Source organism: Nerophis lumbriciformis, linkage group LG03 (genome assembly GCF_033978685.3).
Source record: "Nerophis lumbriciformis linkage group LG03, RoL_Nlum_v2.1, whole genome shotgun sequence".
NCBI classification, from domain to species: Eukaryota; Metazoa; Chordata; class Actinopteri; order Syngnathiformes; family Syngnathidae; genus Nerophis; species Nerophis lumbriciformis.
In genome coordinates this window covers 5,100,001-5,127,500 of record NC_084550.2, presented here as the reverse complement: position 1 = coordinate 5,127,500, position 27,500 = coordinate 5,100,001, and the positions used below count along the sequence as shown (strand labels likewise).

The window sequence follows — 27,500 nt, the reverse complement described above, 5'->3', positions numbered from 1 at the left end:
GCTGTTTACCGAAGTTGCGAGATCGAAACTTTATGAAAATGAATCGTAATAAAGCGCACCGGGTTATAAGGCGCACTGTCAGCTTTTGAGAAAATGTGTGGTTTTTAGGTGCGCCTTATAGTGCGGAAAATACGGTATACATTTTAACTGACCTTTATTTTACTATTTTTGTCTTTTTTTAGGTGGCTAAAATACGCGGTGCTGCTGACCGCCGTCTAACGTTACGTGTGATATATTGACTAACGTAACCCTGCTTAAAAAAAAATCACTGAACAAAAAGTATGAATAAGGTAGTGAACTGCAACAGATTCCCGTGTTTGCAATAACGTTATAACGTTAGCAGTGAGTTTACAGCCTCACTGATTTAACTACACTGCAAATAAAAGTCACGTTACTTAGCCAATAAACGTTATCTTTCATTCAAAACTTACCGTTCTTTGTGCAACTTCAAATGCCGGACGAAGTTGGAAGTTGTTGCCTCTCCATCAGTAATTTTCGAACCGCATGTGTTGCATACTGCAAACCGTTTTGTGTTGACCACCTCGTAATTTTTATACCCAAACAAAATTATTTTAGGTATCATTTTTTGTTCACTGGCGTGTGGTTTGGACATGTCTTCTTCCTTGGTTGTCCTGCAATTTGATTGGATGAATGCTGTGTGATGAAAACAAAGTAGATCTAATTTGATTGGCTGTTGTATTGACAGCACACCAGCTGACACACGCAACGCTGATAGACAAGTACACAATGAAAAATACGGAGCGCTCCCGAATAACTTTTTCATCTTTGGGTTTTGGGGAAAGTAGCAAGTCATGTCAAGTCATGTCAATTCAAAAGGCTCAAGTCCAAGTGAAGTCACAAGTCATTGATGTTAAAGTCTAAGTCGAGTTGCAAGTCTTTTTACATTTTGTCAAGTCGAGTCTAAAGTCATCAAATTCATGACTCGAGTCTGACTCGAGTCCAAGTCATGTGACTCGAGTCCACACCTCTGGTCAAAGCTAAGCAATGCGACATTTTCCAGCTCAAACTATATTTACTATCGTGTCTTCCACTTGATTTATTGCTATAGTCTCAAGCTAGTTTGCTTTCCCTCCATGTGCGTTACAACTTAACTGAGCGTCCAAGAGACGTTCCTGTTTAAGCAAGACCGGGAAAGACTCCATTTTATACAATCTACAACTGGCCTGAGTACTAACGTCGTCACTTGATGATGATGATGTTTTGTAGTTGGATGTTCTGTCAGAAACACGATCGGTGAAGAAAATCCAGATGATGTCTTCCTTGTTAAAGGGGAACATTATCACAATTTCAGAATGGTTAAAACCATTACAAATCAGTTCCCAGTGGCTTATTATATTTTTCGAGTTTTTTTTCAAAATTTTACCCATCACGCAATATCCCTAAAAAAAAGCTTCAAAGTGCCTGATTTTAACCACCTGTCCATTTTCCTGTGACGTCACATAGTGAAGCCAGCACAAACAAACACATTCTTGCCGACCCTCCCGGATTTTCCGGGAGACTCCCGAAATTCAGCGCCTCTCTCGAAAACCTCCCGGGACAAATTTTCTCCCGAAAAACTCCCGAAATTCAGGCGGACCTGAGTGACGTGTTGACAACACACAACAACAGTGTCTACCGTAAAGCAGTTCATCTGCCGTAAACAGCAATGTTGTGACACTTTTAAACAGGACAATACTGCCATCTACTGTACATGCATATGTGACCCACCCATAATGTGTCACATTTTTGTGTTGATTTATTTATTTTATTTTGTGGTTTGAATTCGTTTTTGGAGCTGTCATTACACATTTATCAGTATTCACATTGGTCAGTAGAAGGCAGTAGGGTGTTTCTTCCCAATTGAATGCTATCGCCTGCAGACCGGAAGTGTCTTGTCATTCTGATGAGCGCGACCAGTCTGTGAACAATTGAAACGTCCTGTGTGCTTTTTCCTCCTGTATAACAGGTTAGTTTTGGTGAATCAACTCACTGAATAATATCCATGTGATCTTTATAAGTTTAAGTACACATTCTGATGGTGGAGCCTAACTCTAAAGTGTTTGTGAGTTGTAGTTTGTAAATTAACACTGAAATTCAAGTATTTATTTTATATATATATATATATATATATATATATATATATATATATATATATATATATATAGCTAGAATTCACTGAAAGTCAAGTATTTCTTATATATATATATATATATATATCTTAACCACGCCCCCGCCCCCCACCTCCCGAAATCGGAGGTCTCAAGGTTGGCAAGTATGCAAACATGGCGGAAAGAACAGCAAGCTATAGCGACATTAGCTCGGATTCAGACTCGGATTTCAGCGGCTTAAGCGATTCAACAGATTACGCATGTATTGAAACGGATGGTTGTAGTGTGGAGGCAGGTAGCGAAAACGAAATTGAAGAAGAAACTGAAGCTATTGAGCCATATCGGTTTGAACCGTATGCAAGCGAAAACGACGAAAACGACACGACAGCCAGCGACACGGGAGAAAGCGAGGACGAATTCGGCGATCGCCTTCTAACCAACGATTGGTATGTGTTTGTTTGGCATTAAAGGAAACTAACAAATATGAACTAGGTTTACAGCATATTAAATACATTTGGCAACAACATGCACTTTGAGAGTGCAGACAGCCCAATTTTCATCAAATAATATATTCTGGAGACATACCCTCATGTCAGCAGGCCAGGGAAGCTAGGGTCGATATTCTTCTCTTGATCATCTTCGGGACGGTGTGAGCCAAGACATCCAGGGGGGTTTAGCTCGCTCGTCTGCGGGAACAAACTACCGCCATTGCTTGCCGTGCTAGCGAGGTCCTTTGTCCCTGAATTGCTCACACACTCCGGCAGATTCAATGGGGGTCTGGCGGCAGATTTCTTTGACTTTATCGTTGGAAATGCATCTGGTTTGAGTGTCGCAGGATATCCACACATTCTTGCCATCTCTGTCGTAGCATAGCTTTCGTCGGTAAAGTGTGCGGAACAAACGTCCAATTTCTTGCCACTTTGGCATCTTTGGGCCACTGGTGCAACTTGAATCCGTCCCTGTTCGTGTTGTTACACCCTCCGACAACACACCGACGAGGCATGATGTCTCCAAGGTACGGAAAACAGTCGAAAAAACGGAAAATAACAGAGCTGATTTGACTCGGTGTCTGAGAAAATGGCGGATTGCTTCCCCATATATTGACGCTTACATAGGTCTGGTGATAATGTTCCCCTTTAAATTATATACAGCAACACCACAAAGTTCTACTCAGATATAATTTTTAAATAGGTTTTAATGTAATTGTTAATAGAAATGTCTCCTAAAAGTCAAGGCGTTTTTTTTAATAAATTTTAAATAATCCCCTATTTCTACAATATAGTACTAGTTTTAAAATATGTTGTAAGTTGTACTTTCAAATGTACAGGTACATGTACATATTATGTGAAATATCATTTACAAACCCAGTTTCCATATGAGTTGGGAAATTGTGTTAGATGTGAAAATAAACGGAATACAATGATTTGCAAATAAATTTCAACCCATATTCAGTTGAATATGCTACAAAGACAACATATTTGATGTTCAAACTGATAAACATTTTTTTTTTTTTTGCAAATAATCATTAACTTTAGAATTTGATGCCAGCAACACGTGACAAAGAAGTTGGGAAAGGTGGCAATAAATACTGATAAAGGTGAGGAATGCTCATCAAACACTTATTTGGAACATCCCACGGGTGTGCAGGCTAATTGGGAACAGGTGGGTGCCATGATTGGGTATAAAAACAGCTTCCCAAAAGATGCTCAGTCTTTCACAAGAAAGGATGGGGCGAGGTACACCCCTTTGTCCACAACTGCGTGAGCAAATAGTCAAACAGTTTAAGAACAACGTTTCTCAAAGTGCAATTGCAAGAAATTTAGGGATTTCAACATCTACGGTCCATAATATCATCAAAAGGTTCAGAGAATCTGGAGAAATCACTCCATGTAAGCGGCATGGCCAGAAACCAACATTGAATGACCGTGACCTTCCGATCCCTCAGAAGGCACTGTATCAAAATCCGACATCAATCTCTAAAGGATATCACCACAAGGGCTCAGGAACACTTCAGAAAACCACTGTCACTAAATACAGTTGGTCGCTACATCTGTAAGTGCAAGTTAAAGTTCTACTATGCAAAGCGAAAGCCATTCATCAACAACATCCAGAAACGCCGCCGGCTTCTCTGGGCCCGAGATCATCTAAGATGGACTCATGCAAAGTGGAAAAGTGTTCTGTGGTCTGACGAGTCCACATTTCAAATTGTTTTTGGAAATATTCGACATCGTGTCATCCGGTCCAAAGGGAAAGCGAACCATCCAGACTGTTATCGACGCAAAGTTGAAAAGCCAGCATCTGGTGTGGTATGGTGGTATAAAGTCGAGTAAAACTGCTTCCGGGTTCCCCTGCCAAAACACTGCCATTAGTTTGAAACGGGGAAAAAAGCGAATGTGGAAAAAAGTTGATCATAGAAACCTTTTGAAACACACAAAAACAATACAAGTGTAAAAAAAATATAAATATTGGCCTATTCAAAAAAATATTGTATGTTTCATTGTTTGTATTTATTTCTTACCAAAACTTGTTTTGGTGCCAATAGGTAGGTTGCAATCACATGGTCTAGAGCAGGGGTGCTCACACTTTTTCTGCAGGCGAGCTACTTTTCAATTGATCAAGTCGTGGGGATCTACCTCATTCATATATATCATTTATATTTACTTATTTATGAAATATATGTTTTTGTTAACATGTTAAAGGTGTTTAATGATAATGCAAGCATGTTTAACACATATAGTTAATATTGTTAATACATTAAAGGTGTTTAATGATAATACAAGTATGTTTAATACATATAGTTAATATTGTTAACAAGTTAAAGGTGTTTACAGATAATGCAAGCATGTTTAACACAAATAGTTAATATTGTTAACAACTTAAAGGTGGTTAAAGATAAAACAAGCATGTTTAACACATATAGTTAATATTGTTAACAACTTAAAGGTGGTTAAAGATAATACAAGCATGTTTAACACATATAGTTAATATTGTTAACAAGTTAAAGGTGTTTACAGATAATGCAAGCATGTTTAACACATATAGTTAATATTGTTAATACATTAAAGGTGTTTAATGATAATACTAGTATGTTTAATACATATAGTTAATATTGTTAACAAGTTAAAGGTGTTTACAGATAATGCAAGCATGTTTAACACATATAGTTAATATTGTTAACAAGTTAAAGGTGGTTAAAAATAATACAAGCATGTTTAACACAAATAGTTAATATTGTTAACAACTTAAAGGTGGTTAACGATAAAACAAGCATGTTTAGCACATATAGTTAATATTGTTAACAACTTAAAGGTGGTTAAAGATAATACAAGCATGTTTAACACATATAGTTAATATTGTTAACAACTTAAAGGTGGTTAAAGATAATACAAGCATGTTTAACACATATAGATTCCTTTCTTTCATGAAGACAAGAATATAAGTTGGTGTATTACCTGATTGTGATGACTTGCATTGATTGGAATCAGACAGTGGTGCTGATAACGTCCGCATTTTCGAATGGAGGAGAAAAAAAGTCCTCCTTTCTGTCCAATACCACATGAAAGTGGTTGGTTTTTGGCATCTTATTTGTCCAGCTTCCGTACTCCTTTGTATACACTTTACAAGAAATACATTGTCGGCAAACTCCGTAGCTTGCTAGCTTGTACACGCCAGCTTTCTGAGACTCTTATTTTGGTAGCGCAGGCAGGATGAAGCAGAGCTTTTATTGTGCAACTGTGCAGTCGGTCTTTGGAGTTTTGACGACAGGTACGGCGCCAGAGTCTGTTGAAATAAAGTGTTTCTCGCCTTCCAGTCGGTAATTTTAATGAGCTGGCAGCAGCCAGCGTCATCTCAGAAGACCCTCGGGTGCCGTGAATGTCAATCAAGTGACGAAAGTGACGTCATAGTGAAGATTTATGATCGCTCATTTTTAGGACTATTTTTTTAATGGCTGGCTGGTGATCGACTGACACACCCTCCGAGATCGACCGGTAGCTCGCGATCGACGTAATGAGCACCCCTGGTCTAGAGGTACATCCTGGCACTTCCGGGTTTCAGGCGATGGTCTAAGCTCCATGAGGCTACTGTTTAATAGATTTAGGTTTATTTTGAAAGGTTTAGAGGCCAATATAAAAGCGATCATGAAAAAAATATTTTAAATGGGATGTAGTGGATTTTTACACTCCAAAGGACATTAAAACAAAAAACAAGAGGTTACTGTTCCTGCTACCTCACTTCACTTGACACTTACGGTATTTAGAGAAGAAAAGATTGGAGACACGTCATGTCTTTACATCTGGAGGGGTCCACAAATTGAACATCAGTGAAAGACAAATACGTTGCTCAGTAACGTATTTGAGTGACATAACGAGTGCTGCTGTGACGCTAATGTGATAAAGGATACGTTTGTTTGCAGTTTATTTCCTGCTACAAATATTAGTCATCTACAATTCATGTATGCTGTTGTTTATATGATGTTTACATTTTGTCTCATTATTTAATAATATAGCTGTATATGTCCCTGTTGTTCAGCATTCATCTTTTCTAGGGATGTCATATGCTGTTGAGCCTATGAGAGATTTTCTAGTTTATTAATAATATTAATGATATTTTCTTGATGCTAACAAATAGCACCAAAGACGTTATAATGTGGTCATCCGTGTCGAATAAAGCACTAGTCTTTCCTGCACTACAACAACTAAGCTTTGAGTTTCTGTTATGAAATTCGAGAAAGAAAATACGTTGGATTGGACCAACAATCACATTATTCATTACTAGGAATTAACATGACGTCAGTTTATTTGCACAACCAGGTCTTCGAAGTTACATTTAGGCATAGCAACCACAAAAAAAAACAACTAACTAACGCGATCTATTGTCCTTTTTTTACGTTTAGTTTTACTCTCAAACACTACTAATATAGTACAGAATAAACTCGATTGCATCACATAAAGTTTCTCCAACAAATCAAATGTTCAAATATTTTACAAAGCGATCCCTGCAGACACGAGCGGTCCGATTGTATTGCACATTATGATGAAAGTGATATTTTACACTATCGTTTACTCCTGACTTTACCTTTATGAACAAAAATTCAAATAAGAACACAATGGTGTCTCAATGGTCTGTAGAACCAAAATAAAATGTCAGTAAAAGTTGCCATTTTAACAAATGAACAAAACAATCGCATCACCATGACAGTCAATAAATGAATTGTCACCAAAATCTTGGAATGGAACCAAGTGTATTTTCTTGTCTTCCACATCTAAATAAATGGTAAATGGGTTATACTTGTATAGCGCTTTTCTACCTTCAAGGTAGGGCTGGGCGATATGGCCTTTTATTAATATCTCGATATTTTTAGGCCATGTGATGATACACCATATTAGTGATGGGTTGATGAGGCGTCATGAAGCGTTTCGACACATTGCAAAACTGTATTGATACTGTGTCGATACTGTGTCACTAAATACTGACATCTGCTGGACATTAAAAATCCCTACAGGCAACCTATGGACCGACTCAACTGACACTGATTTGATGCCCTAGTACAGGGGTCACCAACCTTTTTGAAACCAAAAACTACTTCTTGGGTACTGATTAATGCGAAGGGCTACCAGTTTGATACACACTTCAATAAATAAATATATTGTCATTTGTAAGTTACACGTAAGTGTGATTTAAACAAGAATAGCTAAATAAATACATTTATATATATATAAAAAATGGGTATTTCTGTCTGTCATTCCGTCGTACATTTTTTTTTCCTTTTACGGAAGGTTTTTTGTAGAGAATAAATTATGAAAAAAACAATTAATTGAACGGTTTAAAAGAGGAGAAAACAAGAAAAAATTTAAAATAAAATTTTGAAACATAGTTTTTCTTCAATTTCGACTCTTTATTATTCAAAATTCAACCGACAAAAAGAAGAGAAAAACTATCTTATTTGAATCTTTTTGAAAAAATTAAAAAAAGAATTTATGGAACATCATAAGTAATTTTTCCTGATTAAGATACATTTTAGAATTTTGATGACATGTTTTAAATTGGTTAAAATCCAATCTGCACTTTGTTAGAATATTTAACAAATTGGACCAAGCTATATTTCTAACAAAGACAAATCAGTATTTCTTCTAGATTTTCCAGAACAAAAATTGTAAAAGAAATTCAAAATACTTTGAAATAAGATTTAAATTTGATTCTACAGATTTTCTAGATTTGCCAGAATAATTTTTTTGAATTTTAATCATAGTAAGTTTGAATAAATATTTCTCAAATATTCTTCGTCAGAAATTTTTTTAAATTATTCTTTACAATAAAAAATAAATACATTTACTTAAACATTGATTTAAATTGTCAGGAAAGAAGAGGAAGAAATTTAAAAGGTAAAAAGGTATATTTGTTTAAAAATCCTAAAATCATTTTTAAGGTTGTATTTTTTCTCTAAAATTGTATTTCTAAAAGTAATAAGAAGCAAAGTAAAAAATAAATGAATTTATTTAAACAAGTGAAGACCCATCCATCCATCCATTTTCTACCGCTTATTCCAAGTGAAGACCAAGTCTTTCAAATATTTTCTTGGATTTTCAAATTCTATTTGAGTTTTGTCTCTTTTAGAATTAAAAATGTCGAGCAAAGCGAGACCAGCTTGCTAGTAAATAAATAGAATGTAAAAAATAGAGGCAGCTCACTGGTAAGTGCTGCTCTTTGAGCTATTTTTAGAACAGGCCAGCGGGCGACTGATCTGGTCCTTACGGGCTACCTGGTGACCGCGGGCACCGCGTTGGTGACCCCTGCCCTAGTATATACAATAATATAAACCAAGTCATTGTATTTCATTTAGGATTATTTCATATCTTCATTTAAATAAAAATATATTTTTATCTTTTTTAGATACAGTCAATAAATTATGTGAACATGTATCATAACATGGAAATCTAAGAGAACGTGTTGTGGATGATTGTGGACTGGGAATGTTGACATGCGGAGTTTCAAGCACTCTTCATTCTCTAGCGGGTGACTTTTCAAATGATGCTACAAATTAGCAGTGGTGCTACTTTTTGTTGCAACGCTTTTGTCGCATACTTGTTCAACATGTTCCCACTTGAAGCCAAACCACCGCCAGACGATGAACCCCCTGCTGTTTTTCTTGGGAATTAATTCTTCCTTCATTTGTTACCAGATTCGCACCTTCTCTCGCTCGTATTACCACTCGCACCGCACCGTTAGCACCACAGCTAAGGTTACCATGACGCTACCTCTCTGCTCCGCGGGAGCGTGTGACGTCGCACACGTGACGTATGTAAAAAGGTGCGCTTGTTTTACGTCTCTGTGAGAAGGAGAGACAAGAACGAGTGAGAAGAGCCTGTAGTGTAATGCCCGCAGCTAAAAGCAACTGTGTGAGAACGTATACTCCAATATCACCATATAGTCATTTTCTATATCGCACAGAGACAAACCCGCGATATATCGAGTATATCGATATATCGCCCAGCCCTACTTCAAGGTACTCAAAGCGCTTTGACACTATTTCCACATTCACCCATTCACACACACCATACTTGCCAACCTTGAGACCTCCAATTTCGGTGGGGGGTGGGTGCGGGGGGCGTGGTTGGGGCGGGGTCGTGGTTGGGGGCGTGGTTATGAGGGGAGGAGTATATTTATAGCTAGAATTCACCAAGTCAAGTATTTCATACAGGGGCTCCGCTAGGGATTTTGGGCCCCATGAAAATAATCTTTACAGGGCCCCCAACACAGTGTCATTATTTTTTCTGTATTATAATTTCATCATCATTAGGGGCCTCTCTGGGCCCCCCTCCATCATGGGCCCCTAGAATCCGTCTCCTTAACCCCCCCTTTTCGGTGCCCCTGATTTCATATATATATATATATATATATCCCCGCGACCCCGAAGGGAATAAGCGGTAGAAAATGGATGGATGGATGGATATATATATATATATATATATATATATATATATATATATATATATATATATATATATATATATATATGTATATATATAAGAAATAATTGACTTTCAGTGAATTCTAGATATATATATATATATATATATATATATATATGTATATATATATATATATATATATATATATATATATATATATATATATGTATATATATATATAAGAAATAATTGACTTTCAGTGAATTCTATATATATATATATATATATATATATATATATATATATATATATAAAAGAAATACTTGAATTTCAGTGTTCATTTATTTACACATATACACACACATAACACTCATCTACTCATTGTTGAGTTAAGGGTTGAATTGTCCATCCTTGTTCTATTCTCTGTCACTATCTTTCTAACCATGCTGAACACCCTCTCTGATGATGCATTGCTGTGTGGCACGCACAAAAGTGCTTTCATCAAATGCACTAGATGGCAGTATTGTCCTGTTTAAGAGTGTCACAACATTGCTGTTTACGGCAGACGGACTGCTTTACTGTAGACGTTCTTTATATTGTGGGAAAGCGGACTCAGGTCCGCATGGAGCTGGAGGGGGCGTGGCCTCCAGCTCCGCCTGAATTTCGGGAGATTTTCGGGAGAAAATTTGTCCCGGGAGGTTTTCGAGAGAGGCGCTGAATTTCGGGAGTCTCCCGGAAAATCCGGGAGGGTTGGCAAGTATGACACACACATTCACACACTGATGGCGGCAAGGCCCTAACCACGACCCATCAGGAGCAAGGGTGAAGTGCCTTGCTCAAGGACACAACGGACATGACGAGGTTGGTAGAAGCTGGGGATCGAACCAGGAACCCTCAGGTTGCTGGCAGGGCCACTCTCCCACGTCCCCAATAAATAGGCTGTCAAAGTGTACCAATTTGTCATAGTACGTCAATCAATCAATCAATCAATCAATGTTTATTTATATAGCCCTAAATCACAAGTGTCTCAAAGGGCTGCACAAGCCACAACGACATCCTCGGTACAAAGCCCACATAAGGGCAAGGAAAAACTCACCCCACGCAGAGGTGGGTAGTAACGCACTACATTTACTCCGTTACATCTACTTGAGTAACTTTTTGGATAAATTGTACTTCTAAGAGTAGTTTTAATGCAACATACTTTTACTTTTACTTGAGTATATTCATAGAGAAGAAACGCTACTTTTACTCCGCTACTTTTATCTACATTCAGCTCGCTACTCGCTACTAATTTTTATCGATCTCTTAATGCACGCTTTGTTTGTTTTGGTCTGTCAAACAGACCTTCATAGTGCCTGCGTTTCAACAAAAACAGTCACTGGTGACGTTCACTCCGTTCCACCAATCAGATGCAGTCAGTGGTGACGTTGGACCAATCAAACAGAGCCAGGCGGTCACATGACCTGACTTAAACAAGTGGAAAAACTTATTGGGGTGTTACTATTTAGTGGTCAATTGTACGAAATATGTACTGTACTGTGCAATCTACTAATAAAAGTTTCAATCAATCAATCAATCAAAAGTGTGAAGGAAAAAAAGATCCTTTTTTATTTCAACCGTACATCCCGTCAAAAGCCTAAAGACTGACTGCACAGTTCCTGTCTTCACAATAAAAGTGCCGCTCCATTGCGCATGCACTTTCAAAATAAGAGTCTCCGAAAGCCAGCGCAAACAAGCTAGCAAGCTACGGAGTTTGCCGCCAATGTATTTCTTGTAAAGTGTATAAAAACGAATATGGAAGCTGGACAAATAAGATGGCAAAAACCAACCACTTTCATGTGGTATTAGACAGAAAGGAGGAACTTTTTTCTCCTCCATTTGAAAACGTGGATGTTGTCAGCACAACTGTCTGATTACAATCAATGCAAGTCATCACAATCAGGTAATACACCAACTTATATTCTTGTCTTCATGAAAGAAAGGAATCTATATGTGTTAAACATGCATGTATATTCATTAAAACACCTTTAACATGTAAACAAAAATGGCAAAATAAATAAATATAAATTATATACTGTATATATCAATGTATGTGTATGTGTATATATATATATATATATATATATATATATATATATATATATATATATATATGTATATATATATGTGTGTATGTATATATATATATATATATATATATATATGATATGTGTGTGTATGTTACTCATCAGTTACTCAGTACTTGAGTAGTTTTTTCACAACATACTTTTTACTTTTACTCAAGTAAATATTTGGGTGACTACTCCTTACTTTTACTTGAGTAATAAATCTCTAAAGTATCAGTACTCTTACTTGAGTACAATTTCTGGCTACTCTACCCACCTCTGACCCCACGCCCTCGTCATTTTTCTATCGAAGTGAGAGGTATTATTTAGGATCTAGAATAAACCTCCAGGGAGCAAGGAAGAGAGGAAATAGCTCACCAGTCCATCATGTCGAAAAAGGCACGCAAGCTCGTAAACACCGCGCCGCTATAAATAGTTCATCTCTGTTACCGCTTAGAACAACAATCACCAATACTTGCTTCATTTTCAAGGCACGAAATGTAAATGGATACCGTATTTTTTCGGAGTATAAGTCGCTCCGGAGTATAAGTCGCACCGGCCGAAAATGCATAATAAAGAAGGGAAAAAACATATATAAGTCGCACTGGAGTATACCGTATTTTCCGCACCATAAGGCGCCCTGGGTTAAAAGCCGCGCCTTCAATGAACGGCATATTTCAAAACTTTGTCCACCTATAAGCCGCCCGGTGTTGTAAGCCGCATCTAACTGCGCTAAAGGAATGTCAAAAAAACAGTCAGATAGGTCAGTCAAACTTTAATAATATATTAAAAACCAGCGTTCTAACAACTCTGTTCACTCCCAAAATGTACGCAAATGTGCAATCACAAACATACGTATATCAACATGGACAGAGCTGCGTGAAAAAAGCCACCCGGCCTCTTCGCGTAAACTTAAACTTACCTTAACCACTCGCTCATCTTTTCTTCATCCATCCCTTCGAGTTAGCTTTTATGATGACGCCGGCTGGAAAGGTCTCTTTTGGCAAGGTCTTCCTTTTGAATATCACCATGGGTGGAAGTTTCTGGCCATTAGCATGGCAAGCTAGAACCACAGTGAAGGATGACTTCTCATTCCCTGTGGTGCGAATATTCACCGTACGTGCTCCCGTTGTATCCACAGTGCGGTTCACAGGAATATCAGTTGCTGTGAAATAGTAATCCGTGTGCGGATGGAGAGATTGCGTCTTTTCATGAACCGGATCCTTGTCGCTTTGTAGGAGCCATTTTGTGGTCTTTACAGATGTAAACACACAAAGGAAATGAAACGTACGGTGATATCCGCGCGCTTTTTCTTCTTCTACGCGGGCGGGTGGTTGCTTACAGTAGAAGAAGAAGCGCTTCCTGTTCTATGGGGGCGGGTGCTTACCTTGGCGGTTGCTTGCGTAGAAGAAGAAGCGCTTCCTGTTCTACCGGGAAAAAAGATGGCGGCTGTTTACCGAAGTTGCGAGACCTAAACTTTATGAAAATGAATCTTAATATTTATCCATATATAAAGCGCACCGGGTTAAAAGCCGCACTGTCAGCTTTTGAGTAAATTTGTGGTTTTTAGGTGCGGCTAATAGTGCGGAAAATACGGTAAGTGGCATTTTTTGGGGAAATGTATTTGATAAAAGCCAACAGCAAGAATAGACATTTGAAAGGCAATTTAAAATAAATGAAGAATAGTGAACAACAGGCTGAATAAGTGTACGTTATATGAGGCATAAATAACCAACTGGTATGTTAACGTAACATATTATGGTAAGAGTCATTCAAATAACTATAACATATAGAACATGTTATACGTTTACCAAACAATCTGTCACTCCTAATCGCTAAATCCCATGAAATCTTATACGTCTAGTCCAGGGGTCGGCAACCTTTACCAGTCAAAGAGCCATTTTTAACCAGTTTCACAGATTATAGAAAACAATGGGAGCCGCAAAATTTCTTTGAGCCCTGAAGTTTTTTGAGTCTAGAAGTTTTTTATTTGCTTTGTATAAACCAGGGGTCTCAGACACGCTGCCCACACCTTTATGTGGAATTTGAAAGCTGGCGCGATACGCGGGTTTTAAATGAACGGCTCAGCGTCATGCGCGCCGTGATGGTACAGCATACAGCATACAGCACCCACTACAGCCAGCGTGCCTGATCAACCACCCTTTATATGGGGCTTCCGCTTGCTCACATAGGTGACAGTAGTGATGGGTCCGGCAACACGGATGCATCGGCGCATGCGTCGAGCTCATAGAGCAAAACCCTGTGTCGGTGCGCGTACCGCTTTTAGAAAGTCACGTGACCGATCATGAGCTGTTTTGGTCACGTGACCGATACGCGAACTGTGTCGCACTGACGCCTCCTCTGTGCCCTGTGAGCGGGTCTTTTCTACAGCCGGAGACATAATAACTAAGAGAAATCATCTAAAATGTAATACGTCGGAAAAACTTTTTTTTTTTTTTTTTTTAATAAAAATGTGTTAAAAAATTAAATAAAAAAAATTCCCAGTCCACAATCATCCACAACACGTTCTCTTAGATTCCCATGTTATGATACATGTTCACATTATTTATTGACTGTATCTAAAAAAGATAAAAATATATTTTTATTAAAATGAAGATATGAAATAATCCTAAATGAAATACAATGACTTGGTTTATATTATTGTATATACTAGGGCAGGGGTCACCAACGCGGTGCCCGCGGTCACCAGGTAGCCCGTAAGGACCAGATCAGTCGCCCGCTGGCCTGTTCTAAAAATAGCTCAAAAAGAAGCACTTACCAGTGAGCTGCCTCTATTTTTTAAATGTTATTTATTTACTAGCAAGCTGGTCTAGCTTTGCTTGACATTTTTAATTCTAAAAGAGACAAAACTCAAATAGAATTTGAAAATCCAAGAAAATATATTAAAGACTTGGTCTTCACTTGGAATAAGCGGTAGAAAATGGATGGATGGATGGGTCTTCACTTGTTTAAATAAATTCATTTATTTTTTTACTTTGCTTCTTATTACTTTTAGAAATACAATTTTAGAGAAAAAATACAACCTTAAAAATGATTTTAGGATTTTGAAACAAATATACCTTTTTACCTTTTAAATGTCTTCCTCTTCTTTCCTGACAATTTAAATCAATGTTCAAGTAAAAAAAAAAAAATTATTGTAAAGAATAATAAATATTTTAGCTTCTGTTTTTTTGGACGAGGAATATTTGTGAAATATTAGTTCAAACTTACTATGATTAAAATTCAAAAAAAATATTCTGGCAAATCTAGAAAATCTGTAGAATCAAATTTAAATCTTATTTCAAAGTATTTTGAATTTCTTTTAAAATTTTTCTTCTGGAAAATCTGGAAGAAATACTGATTTGTCTTTGTTAGAAATATAGCTTGGTCCAATTTGTTAAATATTCTAACAAAGTGCAGATTGGATTTTAACCAATTTAAAACATGTCATCAAAATTCTAAAATGTATCTTAATCAGGAAAAATTACCAATGATATTCCATTAATTCTTTTTTTAATTTTTTCAAAAAGATTCAAATTAGCTAGTTTTTCTCTTCTTTTTGTCGGTTGAATTTTGAACTTTAAAGAGTCGAAATTGAAGATAAACTATGTTTCAAAATTTTATTTTTATTTTTTTCGTGTTTTCTCCTCTTTTAAACCGTTCAATTAAGTGTTTTTTTCATAATTTATCCTCTACAAAAAACCTTCCGTAAAAGGAAAAAAAAATGTACGACGGAATGACAGACCCAAATACCCATTTTTTATATATATATACATTTATTTATTTAGCTATTCTTGTTTAAATCACACTTATGTGTAACTTACCAATGACAATATATTTATTTATTTAAGTGTGTATCAAACTGGTAGCCCTTCGCATTAATCAGTACCCAAGAAGTAGTTTTTGGTTTCAAAAAGGTTGGTGACCCCTGTACTAGGGCATCAAATCAGTGTCAGTTGAGTCGGTTCATAGATTGCCTGTAGGGATTTTTAATGTCCAGCAGATGTCAGTATTTAGTGACACAGTATCGACACAGTATCAATACAGTTTTGCAATGTGTCGAAACGCTTCATGACGCCTCATCACCCCATCACTAGGTGACAGCAATGCATACTTAGTCAACAACCACACAGGTCGCACTGACGGTGGCGGTATAAAAAAAAAACTTTAACACTCTTACTAATAATGCGCCACACTGTGAACCCACACCAAACAAGAATGACAAACAAATTTCGGGAGAACATCTGCACCGTAACATAACATCAATCAATCAATCAATCAATCTTTATTTATATAGCCCTAAATCACAAGTGTCTCAAAGGGCTGCACAAGCCACAACGACATCCTCGGTACAAAGCCCACATACGGGCAAGGAAAAACTCACCCCAGTGGGACGTCGATGTGAATGACTATGAGAAACCTTGGAGAGGACCGCATATGTGGGTAACCCCCCCCCCCCCCCCCCCCCTCCTCTAGGGGAGACCGAAAGCAATGGATGTCGAGTAAATCTCTACAATAGGCACAATTCCAATAAAAGCGCAATTCCCCTAGAAAAGCACATATTTTCTGAAAATATCAGGTTAGGCTTGTAAAACCCATTGAAACAGATCTTTTTGTATTTACTGTGGGTCTAGATTTACTTGTCCCGAGTGTAAACATTGATCCATCATTCTGACATTAAAACATTGGCAATTAAACACCATCCACACATACAGTACATACAAGAAAATGTGTAGTGAATTCCAGGAGAAACATCATAAGGATCATGTCTGACCTAAAGTGTGTTTGTGTCCTGCAGACGTCCAGCGGCTGATTGGTCATCAAGAAGAAGAAGAACATTCCACTCAGCCGCAAGGGATCTCCACTTTGAAGGAGGATAATATCCATTCCCTCCATGTTAAGGAGGAAGAGGAAGAATTGCGGATTACTCAGGATGAGTGTCGTCAAGGGCCGACGGAGGCGGATCCCACCAAGTTGCCGCTGACCGTTGTCTCTGTGAAGACTGAAGACCATGAAGATAAACCACAAGACCAGCAGCTGATTGGTCATCAAGACGAACATTGCTCTCAGCCGCAAGAGATCTCCACTTTAAAACAGGAGAATCTGCATTTCTTCCACGTTAAAAAGGAAGAGGAGGAACTCTGCATCACTCCAGAGAGAGAATTTCTTCCCGAGCCCGAGCAAGCTGATCCCACCAAGTTGCCACTGACTGTTGTCTCTGTGAAGACTGAAGACCCCGGAGACGAACTACAAGCAGACAACCTCTTAGCTCCACTATCAAATAGTGAGGCTGAAGACTCGGTTAAAGAACCTTCAAGCAGCGATACAGACTGTGAAGGTGATATGAGGACTCACACTGACAACAAACACTCGAAAAGCTCGAAAATGAAGACAGGTAAAACATGTTTTACCTGCTCAGTTTGTGCCAAACATTTTAATCAAAAAGGCCATTTGACACGACACATGAGAACACATACAGGCGAAAAACCATTTAGTTGTCCTGTTTGCGGTAAAAAAGACACTCAGAAGGCAAATATGGTAAGGCACATGAACACGCACAAAGGAGAAAAACCTTTTAGTTGTTCAGTTTGCGGCAAACTATATAGAAAGGCAGATATGGCGCTACACATGAGAACACACACAGAAGAAAAACCCTTTATATGTTCGGTTTGTGGCGAAAGATTCACTCAGAAGTCCACCATGGCGAGACACATGAACAGGCACACAGGAGAAAAACGTTTTAGTTGTTCGGTTTGTAGTAAAAAATTCTTAGAGAAGAGAGGTATGGTGCGACACATGCACACGCACACAGGAGAAAAACCTTTTAGTTGTTCGATTTGTAGTAAAAGATTCTTAGAAAAGAAAGATATGGTAAGACACGAGAGAACACACACAGGAGAAAAACCATTTGGTTGCGCTGTCTGCGGCAGAAGGTTCACTCTGAAGGGAACTCTGGTAATACACATGAGCACGCACACAGGCGAGAAACCCTTTAATTGTTCAGTTTGTGGGAAAAGTTTTGCTCCAAAGTCGAGGTTGGTAAGACACATGAACACGCACACAGGAGTCAAAGCGTTTAGCTGTTCTGTTTGTGGTAAAAGATTCTTAGAAAAGAAAGCTATGGTAAGCCACGCACGAACGCACACTGGAGAAAAACCCTTTAATTGCTCAGTCTGCGGAAAAAGATTCACTCAAAAGGGAAATATGGCAACACACATGACCACGCACGCAGGAGAAAAACCATTTAGTTGCTCAGTCTGCGGTAAAAAATTCACTCAAAGGGGAAACATGGTAACACACATGACCAGGCACGCGGGGAAGAAAACCCTATAGTTGCTCAGTTTGCTAAAAGATTCACTCAAAAAGTAAATTGACAGTGCCGCAGTAGAAAAACCCTGTGGTTGTTCAGTTTGCCCATAAAGTCACATGAAAGCATACAAGACCAATAACCTTTAAATGTGTTAATAGTTAAATGTTTAGACACATTAAAATGACCACATGTCGACACACAATTAAGCATAAAGGTTGTTTTCTCTACTCAGATTTTCAAATCACAGAAGTACAATATTAATGTCAAACGCGAAAAGTCATTTAGAAAGTGATATCAAGATTCGTCATGATTTAATGTGCTGCTCAGAACAACAGTTACACAACTTTTAATTAGTTGATGACAACATGAATGGTGATGTTTTCCTCACCTTTCTTTTTATGGTATAAAGAAGTGTACATCGATGATTATGGCATTATGATTTGAAAAAAAATACTTATAATAGTGTTGTGCATGCATGCATGGTTTTAAGTTACAATATTATTTGTGTTAATACTCTCTAGTTGTGTTAATATAGAAACCGGAACTGCCCTGTGATGCAATCATACTATCATGAAAACAATGATATTGTTGTGTTGTTTTATGGGACAAAATACGTCTGATTACTATTTCTTTGTAAACATCTGAGTTATAACCTCATGCTATAACATTTTTAAACTTCACAGTGGCACCTTGACATGTTTAGTAACGTAAAATATGAAATGAGTGGAAATTTAAATCAAGTTTTGTGCCCCACAAAATACCACAACTAGGGATGTAACGGTACGTGTATTTGTATTGAACCGTTTCGGTACGGGGGTTCCGGCTCGGTTCGGAAGTGTACCGAACGAGTTTCCACACGGACATATTAAGTAGCGTAACGCACGTTGTGTAAACAATGCACACCGAGGCACAACACACACATGCTAGCAGCTAACGGGCTAGGATAGACTGACCATACATCCTCTTTTCACCAGACATGTCCTCTTTTGCGGAGCTGTCAGGGCGGAGTTTCTTAAATGCCTCAAATGTCCGGCATTTTGAGTTAGGGTTGCGTGTATTTTCAATGTACGTTCAGGGTTAAGAAGGGGTTAAAAACAAAACAAATTGTGCGAGCAGCAGCATTGGTGAGGGAGGGGCAGAGACAGAGAGAGAGAGAGAGTTATGATAAACGCGCATGCGTCGCCAGGCTCTGCTTTTTATCCATAGATTTATCACATTACATTTTTTATTATCTATAGCAGGGGTGTCAAATGTGTGCGGCCCACAGCTAATGTTTTAAAGGCCCACGGCACGTTCTAAAAATACTATTCAAATAAACAAAAACATAACAAAAGGGAAATAAAAAAGCTTAAAGGTTAAATGTAATTTAGAAAAAGTTGCAATGTTGACTAATAAAACAAAGCTGTTTTTTTTTTCTTTCAAACTGTCATTGCTCAAAACATAATATTGAATCAAAATCAATGTTATTATGAATTATTGACCTATCCAAGGTTCCTATTACTTCACATCAAATATTCCACTAAGAACAATATTTTTGGTGGAAAATTGAGCAAATTTGGTTAATTAATAACCCAAAAATTTATTTTTTGTTTTGTTATTGTACCGAAAATGAACTGAACCGTGACCTCTAAATCGAGGTACATACCGAACCGAATTTCTTGTGACCGTTACACCCCTAACCACAACAATTTTAACATGCTTTCGATAAGTTGGCGACTTTGTCCAGGGTGTTCCCCGACAAGCGGTAGAAAGTAAATGAATGGATAAAGACTTTTAAACTTAGAATATTTGATCAAAAACAACACAATAAAAAGTTGTACAGGCAATTACAGAAGTTGCTTCACTGTACAGGTAATTTTATGAAGTGTTACAATAATAACGTCCGACATTTACCTTGGAGACAGGACCTGTAAGCCGCTTCTCAGTCAAACACAACATCAGCAGCTTTTCCATATTTCCATGGAAACAGTCTGCCGTTTTAGAAATGATTCAACATCCTTGGCTGGTGTTATTATAGCCTTTATTGACTCTGGTGCAGATTGTAGCAGTGCTGTAACAATTGAATAACAAACGAATGCAGAAGCTAAATTGCCATTGTTGGTGCAGCTGAGGGTTTCGTTTTAGTACGCAAGCCATGTCAAGTTGTTGTCGCCTAGACTCTAGCACATGTTTGGCAAACAAGCATATTAGTAGAAAGAAGTCAACTGAAAACCGTGTAAAGTACGCCTACATGCACTCTTCCCGCTTGTGGAATTGGTTCCAATAGGAACTTTTGTAAAAAGTCATTACAGAGTTGAAGAGTAGTTCATCAAAAAATTTGGGGAAAAAAGGGCAGAGAAAAGTTGCTCTCTTGTGGAGTGGAGCCAAGTCAACAACATGATGGGAGTTTGCAGTGACCACTTTGTCAATGTCTGTATGAACTTATAATAAAATATAAAAGTCTGTTTATGATTGATTTACTTTTTCCTAGTCTCCATACACTTGCATATGATCCATTTTCTTTAGGACTGGTCCAAATGGAATGGTTTTGTTGTCATAGCGTGTACGCTGCAATGTTTAGCAAGGAAAATGTTGCTAAATATTATTAATAGGGATCGGCTCCAGCCACTCCTGCGACCCCGAGAAGGACAAATGGTAGAAAATAGATGGATGTGTAGATTATTAACTCTCTTTTACATACCTGCCAACTACTCCGGTTTTCCCGTAATTAGTACGGTTTTCATCAACCTATTCCGGGTTACGGTTGCAGTGATAAAAAATACGGTTTTTCATTAATTAAAAAAAAAAGTTTTATTCACGAAATCGCGTAACAACAACGACAATCGACACTGCTTCCCGTAACTTCCTATCGAGCCATTCCGAATGCCATGCGCGAGGCTATTTATAGCACCGCTGCCAAGCACGAGGCACCTGTTGCCCATTGTTTCCAAACGAGCGAACGATCATGGAATCGGCCGGAGAAAAATCGCAAACGAGTCTTAAACCGAAAAGAAAACTGCAGTCATTCCGTGAAGAAAATTCAAAAGCCTATCCGGGAATAATTATCCGTTCCAAAAAGGGTGAAAACTACGCGAATTGCACCTTGTGCAGACAAGATTTTTTTGATCGGACACGGAGGAATTAGCGATGTAAAAGACCACGTTGGGACAAAAAAACACAAGTCTAATGCCGATGCTAAATTTGGATTTTAGCCACAAAAAGGTAATGACACCAATGTTATCTATTGGAATTGTTTAGTACTGTTATACTGTTAAAAGTGTTTGTACTATTTATGCTTTCAAGTCCAAGTTGAAGAAATCTTGTTAAATGTTGACAGCATAACTACCAAAATACAGAAGTATGTCCTTAATATTTTTGCAGTGCTATTTCTGTTGAAAAGTTCAAATGATGACATTAGAGATGTGATGTGCCACTTTTCAAGTGTCTGATGGCTTCAATTAATTGTCATTAATTTTTCATATTTTGAATTCTTTTGAAAGGCTTACAAAAAAACGACATTTGAATTGTAATTCCATGCTATTGACAGGACTATTAATTTTAATGAAGTTAGCTTACCATGTTTACAGTATGATAATTGTGATAGAAATGTGAATTTTAGGCACAGAATATTTTTTACAATTGAACAAGGCAGTAGATTATACAAGCTTGGACAGAAAGTTAATAATGACACCAATTTTTTTTTTTTAATGGAATTGTTTAGTACTGTTTTACCATTTGTTTACTGTAAAAAGTGTTTATACTTTCAATTAACAAACTGAAGTCTTGTGAAAGGTTGACAGGATAACTGGCATTAACTGTCAAAATAATTTCAAACTATTGAAGTTAGCTTACAGAATAAACATGTCAATCAACCCATATGATTTTTGCTGTAATATTTTTGTTTTGAAAAGTCACTGTGACTGATAGAAAAGTGATGGTTTTAGCAACATTTTAACCTGTCTGAATGCTAATAATCATTTTGCGTCGGGGGGCGAAGCCTGAACCCCCCACCAGGACTTTGTCCTGGACCTACCGGACCTACGGGTCCAGGGGCCTGTGGCCCCTGGACCCTGGCTACTAGTTTTTTCTGATTTCAAAAGTTGGCAGGTATGCTTTTAGCTGCATATTCCATAGCAACAACATACTGTATTTTTGATACCACTAAATATCGCTGGAAACTAAATATTGCTGGGACAACAGGAAATTACTTGTTTATTCATTTTTATGTTCATAAAAGGAGTGAGAAAAAGTCGAAACTTACATGTCCCGCCATCCTATAACTTTACATGAATAATCGTTTGTCTGCTTCCATGTAATGTTCATTTCAACACCTAATAAAACGAATAGTAATAATAGAAGAAATTAAAGCTGCAAGCAGCATTGGTCGGGCCCGCGTATTTGGCAGGTGCTAGTCCTAACTGTCCCAATACTTTTGTCTACTTTTAGTCTGAAATGTCCCAAGACTTTTGTCTAGTGTACCTACCTTGTCTGCATTGTGTGGGCACGTTGGTGCTTCCTGCTTTTAAGCAGCCATCTTAAAAAAACAGCAGCGCAGCAGCATCAGCGCAGCGGGTCTTTGAAGGGTCATAAAATCAAAACCGGAGCAGTTAGAAAAAAAGCGCTTCTGTCATTGTAATCACAAGGGCTCAATCTCTCTCCTGTGTTAGTTTGAAGGCGAAACGACAAACGCGCTCAGAGGAGTTCGTTTTTGAAGGAAGGTGACCGGTTTTGACAAAAAATGTGTTTTGAAGGGGGAATAGCAAACTTCCTGTTGATTTTTGCTGGGGGTTGTCAATTTATGAAATGTAGGTCTAAGTGAGACCCACATAGAGGTTTTTGTTTCATGTCTCTCCGACCTTCCCAGGGAGAGTTACAGGCAGTTTTGTCAGTTTTTTCATCCGAGGTGCAGTTTTTTGTGCGTTTCATTAAAAAATTGCGCTAGAGCACAATTTTGAGATTTGGGGTTAGATTTTTTTTATTAGATCGCAATTTTTGCCAGTCCTGATGTGTGCGTTCAGTTCGGTGAGTTTTGAAGCATGTTAAGGGGGTCAAATTACAGCTCAAAGAGGCAAAAGTGACTGTTTTTAGTACTTTTTTGTCTTGAAGGGGGAATTGCCAACTTCCTGTTGATTTTTGCCCGAGGATATACAATTATGAAATGTAGGTGTAAGTCAGACCTACATAGAGGTTTTTGTTTCATGTCTCTCCGACCTTCCTAGTGGGAGTTACAGGCAGTCTAGTTTTTTTTCCCTAGGGGGCGCTAGAGTGCAATTTTGAGTTTTGGGGTTTGGTTTTTTGATAAAAAGTTTTGCCGTTTATTACTGATGTGTGTGTAAAATTTGGTGAGTTTTGAAGCATGCTAAGGGGGTCAAATTACAGCGCAAAGTTGCGGAAGAATAATAATAATAAAGAATAAAACCTTACAAATTCAATAGGTCCTTATGTCCCATTGCATAAGGACTCCCTGTGGGAGTCCTTATGCAATGGGCCATGCGGGCCCTAATAATAAAGAATAAAACCTTACAAATTCAATAGGTCCTTATGTCCCGTTGCATAAGGACTCCCTGTGGGAGTCCTTATGCAATGGGCCATGCGGGCCCTAATAAAACTTGATCTTACTTGATTTTACACCATAAACTGACACACAAAAGCTTTTTGTACATAAATAAAATAACAATTAAACAATCCATATAAATCATATTCATCCTGAATATTTTCTAGTAGTTAATATTTTTTTTGCTTTGAACATGATCAGTACTGTTTAATATTTTACGTGTGAACTTTTATCAGTTTTGCCTGAAGAAACAATGACTGTGTGATCCCTATAACCTCCTATGTCAGGGGGCGGGGTTTGGTAGCGGGGGTGTATAATGTATCCCGGAAGAGTTAGGGCTGCATGGGATTCTGGGTATTTGTCCTGTTGTGTTTATGTTGTGTTACTGTGCAGATGTTCTCTCGAAATGTGTTTGTCATGTATGCCTTGCTGTCACTTGTGAGCAAGCGGAAACGCCATAAAACGTGTGGCTGATCAGGCACGCTGGTTGTAGCGGGCGCTATATGCTGTACCATCATAGCACGCATGACGCTGGCAAGCGCCATTCATTTAAAACCCGCGTACCGCACCAGCTTTCAAATTCCATATAAAGGTGTGGGCAGCGTGCCTGAGACCCCTGGTTTATACATAGCACAAAGCAAAAAAAAACAACTTTATATGCAGTGTTATTTCATTTAAAATTTCCCAAAAATTTTGCGGCTCCCATTGTTTTCTATAATTTGCGAAACTGGTCAAAATGGCTCTTTGACTGGTAAAGGTTGCCGACCCCTGTCCTATGTCAATAACCCTAAATGCTCTTTTATGAAGAAGGGATAGAGAGTGTACAGAACTCTTGAAATTGTTTCTCCAAACTCTTTTTGGCCTTCACAATAAAATATATGTGTGTGTTACATCCTGTTTGATTGCCCTAACAAAATAAGATTCACAGAAGAATAGCTTACATACCGTATTTTCCGCACCATAAGCCGCCCTGGGTTATAAGCCGCGCCTTCAATGAACGGCATATTTCAAAACTTTGTCCACCTATAAGCCGCCCCGTGTTATAAGCCGCATCTAACTGCGCTAAAGGAATGTCAAAAAAACAGTCAGATAGGTCAGTCAAACTTTAATAATATATTAAAAACCAGCGTGATGTGGGCGCGCATGGAGTCGTATATCAACATGGACGGAGCTGCGTGAAAAAAGCCACCCGGCCTCTTCGCGTAAACTTCCCTTAACCACTCGCTCATCTTTTCTTCATCCATCCATCCCTTCGAGTTAGCTTTTATGATGACGCCGGCTGGAAAGGTCTCTTTTGGCAAGGTCTTCCTTTTGAATATCACCATGGGTGGAAGTTTCTGGCCATTAGCATGGCAAGCTAGAACCACAGTGAAGGATGACTTCTCATTCCCTGTGGTGCGAATATTCACCGTACGTGCTCCCGTTGTATCCACAGTGCGGTTCACAGGAATATCAAAAGTCAGTGGAACCTCGTCCATGTTGATAATGTTCTCTGGCCGGATCTTTTTTTCAGCTATCTTGTTTTTACAATATGCACGGAAAGTAGCCAGCTTTTCTTGAAAGTCTTTAGGCAGTTGCTGTGAAATAGTAGTCCGTGTGCGGATGGAGAGATTGCGTCTTTTCATGAACCGGAAACCTGTCGCTTAGTAGGAGCCATTTTGTGGTCTTTACAGATGTAAACACACAAAGGAAATGAAACGTAATATCCGCGCGCTTCTTCTTCTTCTTCTACGCGGGCGGGTGGTTGCTTACAGTAGAAGAAGAAGCGCTTCCTGTTCTATGGGGGCGGGTGCTTACCTTGGCGGTTGCTTGCGTAGAAGAAGAAGCACTTCCTCTTCTACGGGGAAAAAAGATGGCGGCTGTTTACCGTAGTTGCGAGACCGAAACTTTATGAAAATGAATCTTAATATTAATCCATATATAAAGCGCACCGGGTTATAAGCCGCACTGTCAGCTTTTGAGTAAATTTGTGGTTTTTAATAGTGCGGAAAATACGGTAGTTACTGTTATTTAGCTCTATTTGTGTCAATCTAAGTCAAGTCACATAAACATTGATCCATTATTCCGACACTACATTGTTGGCTATGAAACACTGTGCACACATATGGTAAATAAAATAAAAATGTGTAGTGAATTCCAGGAAAAATATCTCAAAGATCATGTCTGAGTTAAAGTATGTTTGTGTCCTGTAGACATCCAGCAGCTGACGGGTCATCAAAAAGAGCCGCAAGAAATCTCCACTTCAAAGCAAGAAAATATCCATTCCGTCAACTTTAAAGAGGAAGAACTCTGGGTCACTCGGGGTCAGTGTCTTCTAGGGCCCAAGGAGGCTGATCCCACCATGTTGCCACTGACTGTTGTCTCTGTGAAGACTGAAGACTATGAAGACAAAACCCAAGACCAACAGCTGACTGGTCATCTAGAAGAATATTGCCCTCAGGTAGAAAGGATCTTCACTTTAAAGCATGAGAATCCGCATTCCCTCCACTTTAAAAAGGAAGAGGAGGAATTCCGGATCACTCAGGACTCGGAGAGAAAATGTCTTCGAGGGCCGGAAGAGGCTGATCCCACCGAGTTGCCACTGACTGTGAAATCTGAAGACAAACCTCAAGCTGATAACCTCTTAGCTCCACTATCAGATAGTGAGGCTGAAGACTTGGTTGAAGAACCTTTAGGCGGCGATACAGACTATGAAGGTGATAGGAGGACTCAGACTGACAACAAACTCTCTAAAAAGAAGAAGAAAGAACCTTTGACGTGTTCGGTTTGTGCCAAAAGCTTTACTCAAAAGAGCCTTTTGACAAGGCACATGAAAACACACAAAGGAGAAAAACCATTCAGTTGTTCAGTATGTGGGTCAAAATTCACTCTGAAGTCAAGTATGGTGAGACACATGAACACACACACAGGAGTAAAACCCTTTAGTTGTTCAGTGTGCAATAAAAGATTCTTAGAAAAGAAAAATATGGAAAGACACATGCAAACGCACACAGGAGAAAAACCGTTTAGTTGCTCTGTATGCGGGAAAAGATTCACCCAGAAGGGAACCATTGCAACACACATGAGCACACATGCGGCAGAAAAAGCCTTTAGTTGTCCAGTTTGTGGGAAAAGATTCACGTTCAATTCAAGTTTGGCAAGACACATAAACACCCACAAAGGAGAAAAACCCTTTAGTTGTTCGGTGTGCGATAAAAGATTCCTAGAAAAGGTTGATGTAAAAAGACACATGAGAACACACACGGGAGAAAAGCCTTATGGTTGCTCTGTCTGCAGTAAAAGATTCAGTCAGAGGGGAAGTATGCTCACACACATGAGTTCGCACATAGAAGGAAAACCATTCGGTTGTTCTGTTTGCGGTCAAAGATTTTTCTTGGAGCCCACAATGACCAGACACATGAAAACACACACAGGACAAAGACCATTTAATTGCACAGTTTGTGGTAAAAATTACATTTTTCAGGCACATTTGACGGAACACATGCAGACACACAGTAAAAAGTAAAGGTCTTCCTCTCCAGTTTGTGCTAAAAT

General features: G+C 38.4%; 1 protein-coding gene across 1 annotated transcript in view; it reads left to right on the top strand.

Moving 5' to 3' along the window:
• The window catches only part of LOC133574990 (uncharacterized), a 35,373-nt gene that overhangs the window by 2,188 nt on the left and 5,685 nt on the right, over nucleotides 1–27,500 (top strand). The window contains exons 2-3 of the mRNA XM_061927426.2: nucleotides 16,922–17,518; nucleotides 26,159–26,662. Of these exons, the coding sequence (XP_061783410.1) occupies nucleotides 16,922–17,518; nucleotides 26,159–26,662 (1,101 nt within the window). The remainder of the gene's footprint in view (nucleotides 1–16,921; nucleotides 17,519–26,158; nucleotides 26,663–27,500) is intronic.